Source organism: Schistocerca americana, chromosome 3, assembly GCF_021461395.2.
Source record: "Schistocerca americana isolate TAMUIC-IGC-003095 chromosome 3, iqSchAmer2.1, whole genome shotgun sequence".
Taxonomy (NCBI): Eukaryota; Metazoa; Arthropoda; class Insecta; order Orthoptera; family Acrididae; genus Schistocerca; species Schistocerca americana.
The window spans coordinates 459,664,537-459,679,699 of NC_060121.1; the positions used below are offsets into that span (position 1 = coordinate 459,664,537).

General features: G+C 38.9%; 1 protein-coding gene across 1 annotated transcript in view; it reads right to left on the reverse strand.

Annotated features, from left to right (window-relative positions):
• The window catches only part of LOC124607272 (ATP-dependent RNA helicase abstrakt), a 145,435-nt gene that overhangs the window by 67,036 nt on the left and 63,236 nt on the right, over positions 1-15,163 (reverse strand). Inside the window, exons 2-5 of the mRNA XM_047139550.1 lie at positions 14,941-15,057; positions 14,702-14,843; positions 5,026-5,161; positions 419-628 (exon numbers count right to left, since the gene is read on the reverse strand). Coding sequence (XP_046995506.1) covers positions 419-628; positions 5,026-5,161; positions 14,702-14,843; positions 14,941-15,057 — 605 coding nt within the window. The remainder of the gene's footprint in view (positions 1-418; positions 629-5,025; positions 5,162-14,701; positions 14,844-14,940; positions 15,058-15,163) is intronic.

The window sequence follows — 15,163 nt, forward strand, 5'->3', positions numbered from 1 at the left end:
ACTGGCTTACATTGCTCAAAAATAGTCCAGTTTGTGGAGAAAATCATTAAAATTACTAGAGGGGGCATCAAAGTGAAAATACTGCTATCCATGTACAAAAGATATGGTCAAACCCACATTCTAAAATCCAGTGCATGTAAAATGCTCCGTTTTTGAAGTAGCAGAATTATAAAGGATGAAAAATGTGTAATTTTAACAAAATATAGTGTCTTGAAATATTCACATTTTACAATGATGAATTTTTATAATTTTACTGTAAAATCAAAATTTTCTTACTTACGAGACCATGTACATCATTTGCACTCTGTATAACATTTGTGACATGTCTTTACAGTAGGTCACACTGTCTTTAACTGAGAGAAGTTGTTTGTTGTGTTTAAATGTTACCTCAGTTGGATCCAAAGAAATGAACACTCACACTGTGGGTATTCCTTGGACCTGAATTGGAGTTGGTTTAATGATGCCCTTCTTTTCAAGTCCTGCCAAAACACCACGAGGAAATTTCATTGCTCTGAAGCTTTTTATGGGTGGTGGTACATCATCCCCTTCAACTAGAATTCTCAATTTCTTGCGAACACGCTCGTGTCTCGCTTCTGACATGCTTAAGACATGCTGTGGTGGTTTCCAACTGCAAAGTAGAACACAATATTCTTTTCAAAAAGTAAGGGACCTGACTGCACAAATTTAGCATCTACTTTATCCAATAAACACACAGCACACTTTATGGAAAGTAACTGTTAATGGAGTATACAATTTTATTGAAAGAACTGTTAAGGCATTGATAAAACAAAAGACACATAAAATATTAGTTGTAAGTAATTATACAAGATAAAAGCAATAAATAACATAGCAAAAAAAGTATTGCTGAAATTACCGTTCTATATGATTTATGAAATGGAATGTACTGTATTAAGTGGAAAATTAAATTGCAAACCTGCAAAAATAACAAGGAAATGTAATGATGCCCAGAATTCGCCTATAGGAGGCACATTCCCACCACCACCACCACTATTACTACTACTACTACTACTACTACTACTGCAAGAAACTTTTTCTCCTAGCTTTTGGATTTTAGATATTCCTTCTTTGGGGAGGGGAGGGGGTGGGGGAGGGGATTTGTTGCCGAAGGTGGGAAATAGGGGCAGGTCAGTCAGACCCTATGGTTAAAAGGAAACTACTCTTGTTAGGATAAGGGGAGACAGATGAAGAAGAAGAAGGCATCAAAGAGCACAGGAATAGTGTAATGGTAAGCACTGTGCCATCTTCAGTTCAGAGATGACAGATCGGAACACAGTGACACCTTAAGGAGAAGAAGGCATGGGAAGTGGCTTGAATAACTGAATTAAGGTATGGAGGGAAGGAAAAAAAAGTGAGGAATGAAAAATTCAAAGATACACATGAGAGAGAGAGAGAGAGGGGGGGGGGGGGGGGGGGGGGGGAGCAACGAAAATAGTAATGTAAACACTGTTCATGGATTAAGGTCACAGGCATGTTCCAACCAGTCAACTGCTGCTTACAAGGCAATACAAAGAGCGATCTATGGTTGTGGGATATGTGATCAGCATGTAGCCAATCCTTCCAGGCCTCATTAGCACTGAATGGACTCCATTACACACCTCCCTATGTAACAAAATCCAAGGAGGTAATGGCGATCGAACTAGGGTCCTTCCATATTGAGGGCATGATGCTAACTATTTGCTTATGGAGGCAAATAAATAACTGAATGAATAAATAATCGAGTAAATATTAAAATTCTAAACAATATGAAAAGAAGGAGTTGTTAATTGAGATTAAGTTCAAGAGAGTAGTGGGGTAAGATAACCCTTTTCCAACATTATGGAATCACCTCATCACCCATTACTGTCCTGCATTCTATATGGGGTACTAACTAATCAGCTGCCTGTCCACAGGAATGGCCCTCACCAATTTTTGGCTATCCTTCAAGCTGCTCATCCAATTACTAACATGCTGAACACCACAATACCAATGAATTTAACAGCAGCTTTATTACTTGGCCCATTAGGAACCCCCACTTAGCTCCTATAAACTTGGAAACCATCCCTTCAGTATAGTCCCCATTCTTGCAGTCTCCCTGTTCTGTACTTCCCTAAACTCTTTTCCACTAACTTACACTTATCCTTACATTCACTCTTTCTACAACACTCTTCCCATGCCCATAAGTTGTACTCAGCTGTCCCACACTTCCCACCCCTACTGCCTCTGCCTCTGCCTCTCTCTCTCTCTCTCTCTCTCTCTCTCTCTCTCTCTCATGATCACCACCTTCATCAGTCCTCATTTTGCAAATGCCACTGACAGCTACCTACCTACCCCTTTCCTGCCTTTCACTACCTTCCACATGCCTCCTTTCCCTGTAGGTCTTACTCTTCCCACCTGCCACACTCCTTTTCTCTTAACACCATTCCTACCATTGTAAGTAACCACTCAACTGGTTCTATGATGTCATTTTTAACTTTTACTCTTTTCTTTTCAGTGTGTTTTCATGTGTTGATTATACATTATTTTAGCCTTGATTTTCAGTCCCACTTTTAAACTTGCTCTAGTAAACCCATCTATCTGTTGTTGAAGTTTATCTGTATTAATGGAAAACAGTAAAATGTCATTAACAAAATTAAGGTAGTTTGGATGTGTTCTACTGACATTTGTTGCTTTGTTTTATTTCAATGTCTAAGGATTTGAAAATGTCCTCTAGAACTACTTGGAACATAGAATCTCTTTTCCTGACTCTTCTTTCAATTCTGAATTTGTCACTATTCTGATGAAGTCTAATGGAAGCTATGGCATTTTAAATATATGTTCTCCTGTATACTCACATTAATGGAGTCAATGCTTTGTTTCTTAATGGCTGTTAGTACAGAGTTTGTTGAAACTGAGCAAAGACTTATTCATAATCTATAAATCCCACACTAAGTGGTGCTCATAACCATTGCTCCAGTCTATAATCTTCTTCATGATTACAGGTGATCTATCATACCACATCCACTCTAAAGTTAGCGTATTCCTTTTCCAACAACAATCCAATGTTGTTTCCCCCATGTTGCTGGTGATAATTTCAGTATCTTGTATATTACAGAGTTTGTTATAACTATGTTGTAATTTTCAAACTGTCGGAAATTCGGGCGTCAGCTGTAAAATCTTTTATTGCACCTTCAGGTACTGTAACTCTGTGATATACCACCACAAGAACATACAAATAATGAAATCCAGAATCCAGACAGTATAAGAATAGTCTCTGTAATAAAAATCTCTCTCTCTCTTTCTTTCCTATCACCATCATCATCTTCAATAGTTTCCAGCCCTTGGCTGGGTCTGTTTGGAACATAAACCTCACCATCTAAACCTGTTTCCCCACAATCTTTCTGAGCTCACTCTGGTCCAGTCCTCATTTTTTTAACATACTCTTCCACACCTTTCTGTTGCTTTTCCCCTTGGTCACTTCCTTCACTTCTCCATTTCGTGTAGCTTCTTGGAAATCCTCTTTTTTTCCATTCTCAAGTGCCCACACCATCTTAGTTGATGTTTCTATCCTGTTCTGCAAGGGTTTCTCCTTCATTTTTTCCCTTACCCTTTCATTTTCCATCCTATCTCTCCTTGTTAATCCTATTCCACTTCTGGGGAACTGCATTTCACATGCCTGCAATCTGCTTACATCTCTTAATCTCTACATTCTTTCTTATGAAGTACAATAATTACAGTATTGTTTCAAATTTGGGGAACAGTCTTCCTCTGTGGAAATTTAGTAAACATTTTCGCAAGTTCCCTTTGTGTTACACTGCCTCAAGCTTGAATCAGTTCTACTGAAACATCACAGTCTCCAGTACCTTTCCATTTTTCATATCTTGACTGACTTTTTACATAATTTCTGGTATTACATTTGGAATGTCTTTAGTTTTGTTTCTTACTATCTATGTTTCTGATTGATCTCTTTAATGATACATACACTTAAAGAAATCCTGGAACACTTGTGTAATTTTTCCTCCTTTAGTTTTTAAATGCTTTTTGCACAACAGCATATATCAATAAATGCATGTACAAATATAAGCAACCCTCACCCATCACCAAACTAGAAAATATGAGACTTGCCTATATAAAACCATTAGAGCAATGACATTTCTCATATCGGATGAGTTAGAACAATCAATACTCACAAATTTGTCTTAGTGGTCTGCCACTTGCAAAACATATTTGAAATGGTTAATTATTTGCACACAGTTACTGTGTGACATTTACACAAAACATCCAGTTTCAATTCAAAGATTTCATTAACAAGGTAGAAAACAGAGAGCTAAGCATCAATAGAAGCACAAAATATTGCACTTACAGTGAGAACTGGAATCCAGCAAACAGAAAGACACAGCAATAAGCAACAAATTTTAAATGTAAAGAAGGACAGCAGTCAGTCACAGAATTCATAATTTTTTGCAGATCTAGATTTAGATTATAACATAATAATCACTGGTGCATTACCAGAAGAGTCATGCAGGTATAACCATGTCATAGTTAACCATGTTTATGCTCTGACATGATTATGCCTGTACGATTCTTCTGGTAATGTGCCGTTGATGATTGTGTTAGAGTTGAAATATAGATTTGCAATAAATTACAGATTCTGCAACTGACTGCTGCCCCTTACATTTGAATATTCAACTGTCACTAATCACAAGTATCCACTGGTTTCCAATTTAGCTGAAAAATTTTAAGTTTTTCTGAATGAGTGAGCCATTTTGCTGGAATATACAGGTAAAGGATGAAATAGTAGGATAGACAAGTAGTTTTCTTTTACTCCAGAAAAACTATAGTCTGAGATCAAAATGCACTTAAAAAATACCATATTAGCAAAAATACTTGAGAAAGAACAGATTGTACAGCACCCTGGATACTTAAATCCACAGAAGATCCAATAGGGTAAATTTCAACATCTATTCTATGGTGCTGCTGCCAATTGATCTGTGAGATTATTGAAAACACATGTCTCTACAGCAGTGCAACATCTTTTTAAAGTATTACCTTGTTTTTATTGGGTCTTCATATTGAATGCCTTTTGCCAGTTCTGCTACACCCATCAGAGCCTTTTTTTCTGCTACACTCTCCAATATTTTCTCTTCTTCCTTAAGTTGTCTCTCCATTGCACTTTCCTTCTTGGCTGCAAAAAGTATTTTGCAAAAAATTATTTAAAGGAACACTGATGTTAATGGTAGACTGTTCAACAGAACAAAATTCTACACAGTACAACCTCTGCCACAACAAATTTACAACCCCCCCCCAAACACACACACAAAACAAGTATCTCACTAAATATTATAATCTTAAGTGTTTTCAGCCAACTTCCAATGAACCTTCTATTAGAAAGAAGTTTGTCTGTCTACACCTATTTCAGAATGCAGATTTATGGTTAGTTTTTACAACCTGTCTGCTATTGATCATTGACACAGGCATCAATAAAGCTAACAATCTATTTTGTTACAGTCTTTTGTAAATCAGATCTTATCCCATGGTTGTAGATACAGTTAAAAACCAATTTACTGTGATCTGATATACAACGGATTCAGAAATAACATGGTGTAAAAATGTTTTACAGTCTGTGTGTAGTGTTTCTGTAGCATCATTTACTCCTGTAACATTTGAAGCCTGTACACAACAACTGAAAAAATTAGGGTTGTGGCAAGTGTTGACCACTGCAAAGCACAATTGCTGGTTTTGTATTCTCCTCTTTGACTTGTCTGTCTTCTTGGACTTTTTTTCCTTTTTTTCATGCCCTGCTTTGTGAAGTTTTGCTTTTACTGTGTTCTCATGTTGAATAAATTTACAAATCATTAAGTGGTTGACTGTTACTAGTGTAGTCACATTGCTACAATATCTAATATTCACAGAGTCAACAATGTTCAGCCTCAAATTTGTATTATTGTCATCACATCAGGTCTGTCACTGGAGAGAAATTTTAATATGCGATTCATAGTTAATTTCGTGACACAATCAACAAAATGACTATGTTACAATGCTTGGCAATAAAATGGCAACAACCATAGTGCACATCATGCACTATTCAGTGTCTAGATTTTTGTGAGCTTGTTACTATGTTGCAGAAACAAAAGGCACATTCTATGAGTAATAAACAAAAATGACTGAGTATGCAAGAGAATGGTATGCCAAAAAGAAGCTTAATGTAAAAGGGCTTATGTATTTTCAACTTCAACTAATTTTCTGGCACAATTTCAGAGTTGTAATACTGCTTCAGAAGGGAGAGGTGGTGCTCGGGTGTGGGGGTATGGCTGGGAAGAGAAACACAGCTACCTCGGCAAGTATTCTACTTTTAGGTGGCACTGCTTTAATATGAAAAGGGACTGCAGGGAAAAAAGACCTTTACAAGTTAACAGTGAAAGCTCACAGAACAAATTTTGCATTTCCTGGCACATCTGTGTGCCTGTCCTCTGGCTACTGGAGATATTAGAGCCAATTTGCAGTATCTGGGGAAGAGGGCTTTATCCAGCCACGAGTTGATGAGTCAGGCTTTACTCAGTCCTAAATGGGTTGTGGTCCAGCTCTGCTGTGCTGACTTAAGGGTGAATGATTTTCTCATGATGGCAGGTTTTCTAGCAGCTGTTGGAAACGAACTTTGAACAGTGCTGGCAGGAAGAAGCTCCTTCTAGAAGAATGCTGTTATTGTGAGCAGAAAATGCCCAGTGGAAATATCGAATTTCTGTTGGAATTGCTAAATGTTAAAATAAATTTCGGGAGCTGCTTGCAGCTTTTAAAATGCAGGAGCTGGCTGAAAGCCCTTGTCAGAGTAAAAAGGTAAGTAATGGGCCTTGTGGGGATTGAGTTTTAAGAGTGTTGACAATATGAAATCAGGATTAAGTGATCCTGACTAATCACTCAAGTACTTTCTCCCAGTAGACAAAACTGACAGAATCCAAAAGTGTGGTCCATTTTGTACATGAGAAATTTTGATTCAGTAATTTCAGATTTTCTTGGCTACTGTTGCAGTTTAGCGAACGTGCACATGTCATGGGAATCAGTCTCATAGCACAGTGTGGAGCCACTAGCTAGCTACAGGTGCTATTTGAAAAAAGTGATGGTCTTGGCAAGGTTTAACTGAAAACAGTGAACTATATTTGTTTCTATGGAAACTTAAATTGTTGTGATTTGTACGACTCTTCTCCTCTATTAACTTTAAACTGTTGTTTCGCGTAGGTAATAATGATTAGCATATTTTGTTGGGAGCCAGCTGGAGGTCATACTTCGACCATTAGCAAGGTGAACCGTGGCAGGGTTGCTGGCATCACCTTTCGAATTGCTGGTACCACTAGCTGAATCTGTCATGTGATGTCCCTTTGGTTTGAGGCCACTAAGATCTTTGCTCGAGGTTGTTGATGGGGACGGGGTGTGTTGTGGCACGGCACTTTGGTGAGTGGTAACAAAGTGAGGAGGATGGTGTGAGATGTCTGCCCAGCGAGTAAGGCGAGCACTTGCCCAAGCATCTTGGGCACGGAGTCCGGTGAGTGGTTGCTGGTCATATTTGTGGGCCAATTTGTATGTGTGGCTGAATTCGAGTGCTGTCTTCATGTGTAGCCTTGCCACGCAGGTATTAATGGCTGGTGTCCATGACCACATTGTTGCAGCTTTCATCCTGTGGTTTCCACACAATTTGCTGAATTGGTGGTTTGATCAGAGGATATTAAATAGTGTGCGGGGTTGTTGAAGCAAAGACATACACCCACTTACTGAACAGAGACCGTTCACTTATGTTGAGATAATTGGTTTGGTGTCGCCCTACAGATCTGCTACTAAATGTTTTAGTGTATTGTTATCACCATAGTTCGTGGTAGTTTACCATAGACACGCTCCGGTGAGTGGAATTGTGAGTGGCATGCAGTTTGCATCGATGCTGTTACTGTGAGCTCCTTGGCCTTGCTGTTCTGGTGAGTGTTCACTATTGGTTACAGAAATCGTCTCATAGTGAAAAGAGGTGCTATTGCATGTACAGCGATCAAGACAAATTCTGTGGAAGCACCTGGGCAGAAGACACACCAAATTAATTAACGACTTCGTGTGGTGGGTCTTGTGCATCATCAACAAGTCATTGTTGTCCGTGTCTGATGTTACATCCTAGTAAGCAATGCAGCCCACATCAGTTGTTCTGGTGTTGTCACATGGAATTGCTGTTATTCTGTGTCTGCCTTGAGGCTAATAGCATGCCGTGGGTCTCTCTCTCTCTCTCTCTCTCTCTCTCTCTCTCTCTCTGTGTGTGTGTGTGTGTGTGTGTGTGTGTGTGTGTGTGTGTGTCCTACAGTGAGGTTTAGACTCCTATGGCAGATGGCAGAACATGAATACATACTGATTTTATGCATGTGTTCTAGTTGTGGATGATATCCTTGTTCAGACTGCTACTTTTTTTTTTTTTTTTTTTTTTTTTGGGCACCACAGTGACAAAAGCAGAGGGTTGCGCCATTAGCAGTAGTGCCTATGAAAGAATTACACCGTATGTACCCTTATGAAATATATTAGGAAGTGTGTTTGCACATTCAGTGTGAGCAAAGAACCGATGATTTGTGATTTGATAAAGTGCAACTGGCATGGCCTTTTGATACCATTTGCCATTGTTGTTTTAATTAAATTAAAAGTATGAGTGTAAGGAATTTTCTTGTGCCCAATAGGGTTTCCCCCTAATTCTAAGTCATATGTGGGTGTACCACACTCCCTTAGGGTAGTGTACTGATTAGTCACCTAGGGGTCGAACGTTGCTCATGTCCGTAGCTATAACCTAAATTACCCTACATGTGACCTCTGGGTGGTGCTAAATGAGCAACAGTGTCATAGGTGATATATAATATGTCCAGAAATGTAACTAATAACTGTCCTTTTCAGGATCATCCAACTAGAGACAAGAAACACCTAGTTCATATTATGCAGCTTAATATTGAAGGCATAAGCTCTGCCAAATGTATCTACAGAAAAAACTGCATGAACTTAACATTGATGTTGTCAACATTCAAGAAACACATACCAAAGATGAGCAAGATCTTCAGCGTAGAGGATGAATACCTGGTTATACACTGGTCGAAGCTATCCCCCATCCACAATATGGAATAGCCACTTATGTGAAGTCAAGTCTAAACGGAGTGCATGTAATTGATTCTAGAAGTTAACCACATCTACATAATAGAAATCCAGATAAATGACTTAATAATTGTCAACCTCTACAAGCCTCCAATTGTAAATTGGACCTCCACAGTTCTGCCGGCTTTTGATCACCCTTGTATATAGACTGGAGACTTTAACAGCCATCACATGGACTGGCATTACGACACTGTGAATGTCAATGGGGAGTCACTAGCTCAATTGCAGAAACTACCAGCATGCACTTGGTCTTTGATGTGAAAGACAAGGGAACTTACAACTCTGCACGCTGGAATAAGGATTACAACCCAGACTTGGTATTTGTGTTCAAAGATCAGCTAGACCTACCACTTAATGCCACTTGTACTATTCTGTGTAACTTCCCAAACTGCCAACACCGTCCTGTTATGACAGAAATTGGTTTAAAAATTCTCCTTGTAAACTCAATGCCGCTATCCACATGGAATTTTCAATGAGCTAACAGGGATGGATTCTCAAAAGACCTTGACTCCAACTTAGCTGCAAAGAACTTACAGACAACAGCAAACAAACTATGACGAATTCGTCAGACCAGTTATCAAAGCTGCTAAGTCAAACATTCCTAAGGGTTACAGAAAGGAATATGTGCCTGGCTGGAACCAAGAAAGTGAGGCTTTATATCAAGAATACCGAAGTTCTAGAAATCAAACAGTGGGCTCACAGCTACTCCACTCTTTAAACAAGAACAGCTGAGAGAAATTGGAAGCAACACTCAAAGAGATGAACTTTGCCAAGGAAAGTAGGAAAGCATGGAGAGTCTTGAATGGGCTAACTGGCAAGCAACACCTCAAAAAGCCGTATCCTAAATTGTGTCCCGACCTCCTTGCCAACCAGATCACAGACCTCACTAGGGCAAAGAGAGACAAGAATCATACCAGAGCAGCAAAATGTAACCTCTCTAACCTCAAGCGCAGTGACCCAAGAAACGAGCCACTTTCCAGGCCCTTTTTCATAGTGGAAGTAGAAAGTGCTGTCAAGCAACTGAAAATCGGTAAGGCTGCTGGCCCCGACAACATCTATAATGTATCTATTAAGAACATGGGCCCACACTACGTACGCTGGCTCACTTCGCTCTTCACTTACATACTCAAAGAGAACAAATTTCCCAGACAATTCAAAGTGCCGAAAGTTATAGCCACTCTCAAACTTGGCAAGCCAGAAGACAGCCCTGAAAGATACCGCCCTATAGCACTGCTCAGTTGTACATTCAAACTTTTGGAACGAGTCCTCCTAACCAGAATAGCACTGTTCGTCGAGGTCACTACCCCTCCTGAACAAGCTGGCTTCAGAAAAGGATGCAGCTGCACCAATCAAGTTCTTGCCCTAACTACCCATATTGAAGCAGGTTTTCAAGGCCATCTGAAGTCAACAGCTGTCTTCATCGGCCTGACAGCTGTGTATGACACTGTTTGGCAACAGGGAATGATTTACAAGCTACTGCAAGTTGTACCAAGTCAAGAAATTGTGAAAGGAACTCGAAGTGTTTCTAGGTAGCTCTAAAAGCCACAAACGGAAACTAAATAATGGACTACCACAGGGATCTGTTTTAGCCCCATCACTATTCAATTTATACATTAATGATTTACCAACCACAACATCAACTAAATTCATCTACACTGATGATATTGCACTGGTAGCACAGAGCAGTAATTTTGAAGATGGTGAATGAATTCTTAGAGAGTATCTGGAGAAGATGTCAACTTTCTTCAAGACCTGGAGATTGATCCCAAGCACATCAAAAACTGAAGTCTCTTGTTTCTATCTAGAGAATCACGCTGCGAACTACAAACCAAGAGTTCTGCTCAACAGACAAAAGTTGAGGTACAATTCTTTCCCATATTATCCCAGAATGACTCTAGATAGAACCATGAGCTACAAAGAGCACATCACCAAACTTTCTCATAAATTTGTTGCAAGGAACAACATACTACATAAACTAAGTGGTACCACCAGGGGAACCTCTGCTGACTGTCTGCGTTTAACTGGCATCAGTCTTGTGTACTCTGCTGCCGAATACTGTGCACTTGTCTGGTTGGAAAGAGTACATGTGAAGAAGGTAGACACAAAACTGAACGACACAATGTGCTGCATTACCGGTTCCATCAAATCAACCCCATGCCACTTGTTACCTGTATTGAGTCACATCCCTCCACCTCACTTAAGGTGGAAACAAGCTCTACTGAGGGAGGCCAAGAAAATCTATGCATCACCCTCTGCACCAGGAATTCTGTCGTCCGCCACAGCAACAATTGCGATCAAGAAGACCAGCAAGTATTACTGCAGGACAACTCATCGTGGATGGTTTTGATCTAAATGAAAGCTGGAGGCATGAATGGTCAACAAAAACATTGGGAACAAGAGCCCATCACCTTGATCCCACAAAGAAGCCAAAAGGTTTTGACCTACTGAGGAACCTCTGGTGCCACCTCAACAGGTTAAGGACTGGACATGGTTGTTGTAGCTACTTCAGGTACAAATGGGGCTGGATCAGTTCACCAATGTGTGAATGTAATCAAGAAGAGCAGACAATTGAACATCTCATCCAACGCTGTCCCCCTCATTCATACCCTGGAATTCCCGACGACTTGTTCACTCTCACACCCAGCTTAATTAATTGGTTGAAAAACACAGACTTTAAGGTTTAATCTAGTCTTATATCAAATGTATATTGTATAAAATCACTTGTATTACTTCAACTGTACATTGTATAAAATCACCATACGATTAAATAAACCTAGCGTAAATGGTGTCTATGCAGAGTCAGCACAGCTAAGCTGGCTTACTTCAGAATGTATCAATATTAAGGTGTGCTAAGCTATTTAAGCTCTGCTGCATGAAAAACAACTAGTTTGGGCTGATGATATGGTATACAGAGAGCATAGTGTGTAATGGTGTAGTTAAAGTGGTGCATTGGGCACTATTAGTTATATGTTGTGTTGTTCTGTTGTGATTGGTGACCAGCAGTTAATCAGCTGTTAGATGTGGTGTAAATTGTTATTGTGGGGTAGTTCTTGTCGACAAGAACAAATTGTTTAAAACTGGAATTCACTTGTACTTGAGTTTAAGGTGGAAACCTGTGAAAACAGAAGCCAAGTTTTGATGTTATTTATTGAATTGCATATGCATTATCACATGATTAATCTTATGAGTGAAGAAAGCCTGCTGTTTTTGCATCTGGTGAGTTTTGCTTAACTGAAGCTGTTATCCTTGAATGCCTGTTTGTTTTCTATTTGGTAATTTTACTTAAGTGAAACTGTTATTAAAGAAGGCCTGCCTATTTCCTATTTGGCAATTCCACTTAACTGAAGCTGTTATCAATGAAGGCCTATCTGTTTTCTATTTGGTAATTTTACCTAACTGAAGCTGTTTTTATTGAAGGCCTGCCTGTTCCATTTTTGATTAAATTAAGAGCTGTTTCATAATTTGGGTTAGCTGAAAATCTTATTTAATCAATGCCTGCCTGTCTTTATTGCCCTGTTATCGAGATCTGATATCTTACTCAATCTGTGTTGTAATTAACTGAAATTGTGATTGACAAAGGGCTACCTGTTTCAGAGGTATTATATCAACAAGGTAGTAACTGGAAATGAAACATGGTGGTGCATGGGCCCTAACCTTTCACCTTAGACCCCTTTATCTAAAACTGTAGAGCTCACAGGGAAACTGTAGAGCTCACAGGCTAGATTTTTCTGTCCATTGGTGATATTTAAGAATTTTTCTTAAACTAATTAGTTTGCTATAGGGCAATAGTTACTGATTCTGAAGTAGTGACAACTTTCTTCCTGCTTTGCTGACATTTGAAATGATTACATGACAGAACCACAACACCCAACACTGAAATATCATTGTTTTGTTATGGGTGGCCAAGGAAAACATTTCAGACACACCTCCACTAAGAATTGGCATAAAAATCTCCAAGGATATGCCAAGGAATTCTTTTGGGTGTTTTGGGCATGAAATGTGTTGCAGTGAAGTTTGTTCCAAAATTGTTGAATTTCGACCACAAATGATATTGCGTAGATATCGGTCAGGAATTGCTGAATGAAGTCGACAATGATCCAGAACTTCTAAAGAACGTGACAAAACATGCGTATACAAGTATGTCATTGAAACCAAGGGCCAATCGTCCCAACTGAAACTACCTCATAAGCCACGACACAAAAAAAAATTTGACAAGTTCTACCACTTGTGAAGGTCCTTCTTGCTGTTTTCTTTTATGACAATGGGATAGTGCATCTTGAGTTCCTGCCTTCCAGTGATACAGTCAATAAGGAAACCAAACCTATCTAGAAGTTATGCACTGTTTGCATGAAGCAATCCAATGGAAATAACCATAATTGTGGCTAAACCGACTGAGAAAATTGCAACACAATAATGCTCCTGCTCAAATGTCCAAGCTTGTTCATGATTTTTTTGGTAAGAAACAAAACTGTTATGTTGCCTCAGCCACTGTATTCACCAAACATGACACCTTGTAACTTCTTCCTATTCCCAAGGCTGAAGAGAACCATGAAAGGACGTCGTTTTACCACCACTGATGAGAGAAAAATTGGATTGCTAAAGGAGATGAAAACCATAGCAAAAAGTGAGTTCCAGAAGTGCCTCCAAGACTGGAAAAAGTGCTGACACAAGTGTAATATATCTGAGGGGGGATTACTTTGAAGGGTAAAAAGTTGATGTTGATGATGAATAAATAGCGATTCTTAAAGACAAACAAAAATTCTCATTATTTTTTGGTCATGCCTTGTACTTATGTTACCATTTCTTTTCCTCCTCGTTTCTAATTTAGTGCCTAGATGTCAATTAGCTCCAGATCTTTCCAGGAAACAACACACTTGCTGAAATTCATGGAGCTCTAACAGTGGAGAAATAGCAAAAAATGTGTATTCGCTTAACTTTAAGAGAAGTTGACGTTTATGCTAATACTGTAATGTTGTTCTTTTCTTTTACAGGTTTAGATGTACCAGTGTTACACTGCAAAACCTTGTGGATACGGAAAGTTGAGACCTTTTCAAAACTGCCATCTTCTCTTTTCATTACAATAAATATAATCTTTGACAGAGCCACATGTTCTGTGCAGTTCATGGTTTCTCAAACTTCTAGTTCTTCAAGGGCTATTCACCAAAGAAAGTTTGCTTTGGTAGGCATGAAAAGAAAAATAAGAGGCACTGAAGTGCTAGTACTTTAAGAGAAACAGGACTTCAATATGAAGGAAATAGAAAGGAAATGTTTCACTACTCAGAACAATTATGAGGCCTAAAGCATCAACATGTAAACTGATAATGGATATTTAGTTGTGTGTTTGGCTATAACAGACAGAATTTTTTGGGGAGTGATTTACATAAAAATAATATATCCTAACTGAAAGACTTAAGCAGATGCTCGAATATAAATTCAGCCAACACACATTCATTTACACTCTGCCAAAGTTCAATAACAGTGGAGAGTAGAGCTAAATACTCAGTTTCCACAAACTTTGAGTCATGTCTTACATGAATTACTAGAGAATACATCTGGAATTACATACCTTCAGCCATCTTCTTGAGTTCAGTATGCTGATCAAGTAGACTGATGTTTGACTTCCTGCCCCATACTTGACCATCCTCATCATCTTCATTGTCTCGTTCATTTTCACTTGATGATTTTCCTTTATTCCATTCCTCCTTTAACTGAATGCAAAATAATAATAATAATAATAATAATAATAATAATGTGAGCACATTCTCAGAACACAATACAACAGTTAAATACTCTTCAAAAATATACCTGAGTCAGCCTTCCTAATTTGACGAGCTGTTCCTTCTTCCGTAGTTTAACAGGCACATATGGAACATAGTCACCTTCACTTTCTGAGCTGGAAGTTTTTTCTTCTCTCCGGTATCGCTAGAAAAGTGAACTAAATCTTAACATCACAAGCCTGAGACACAAATAAATATTCTTGACAATCTGATAGTTATTTCTGCTTGAAATAAGCAAAGAAAGTCATCCA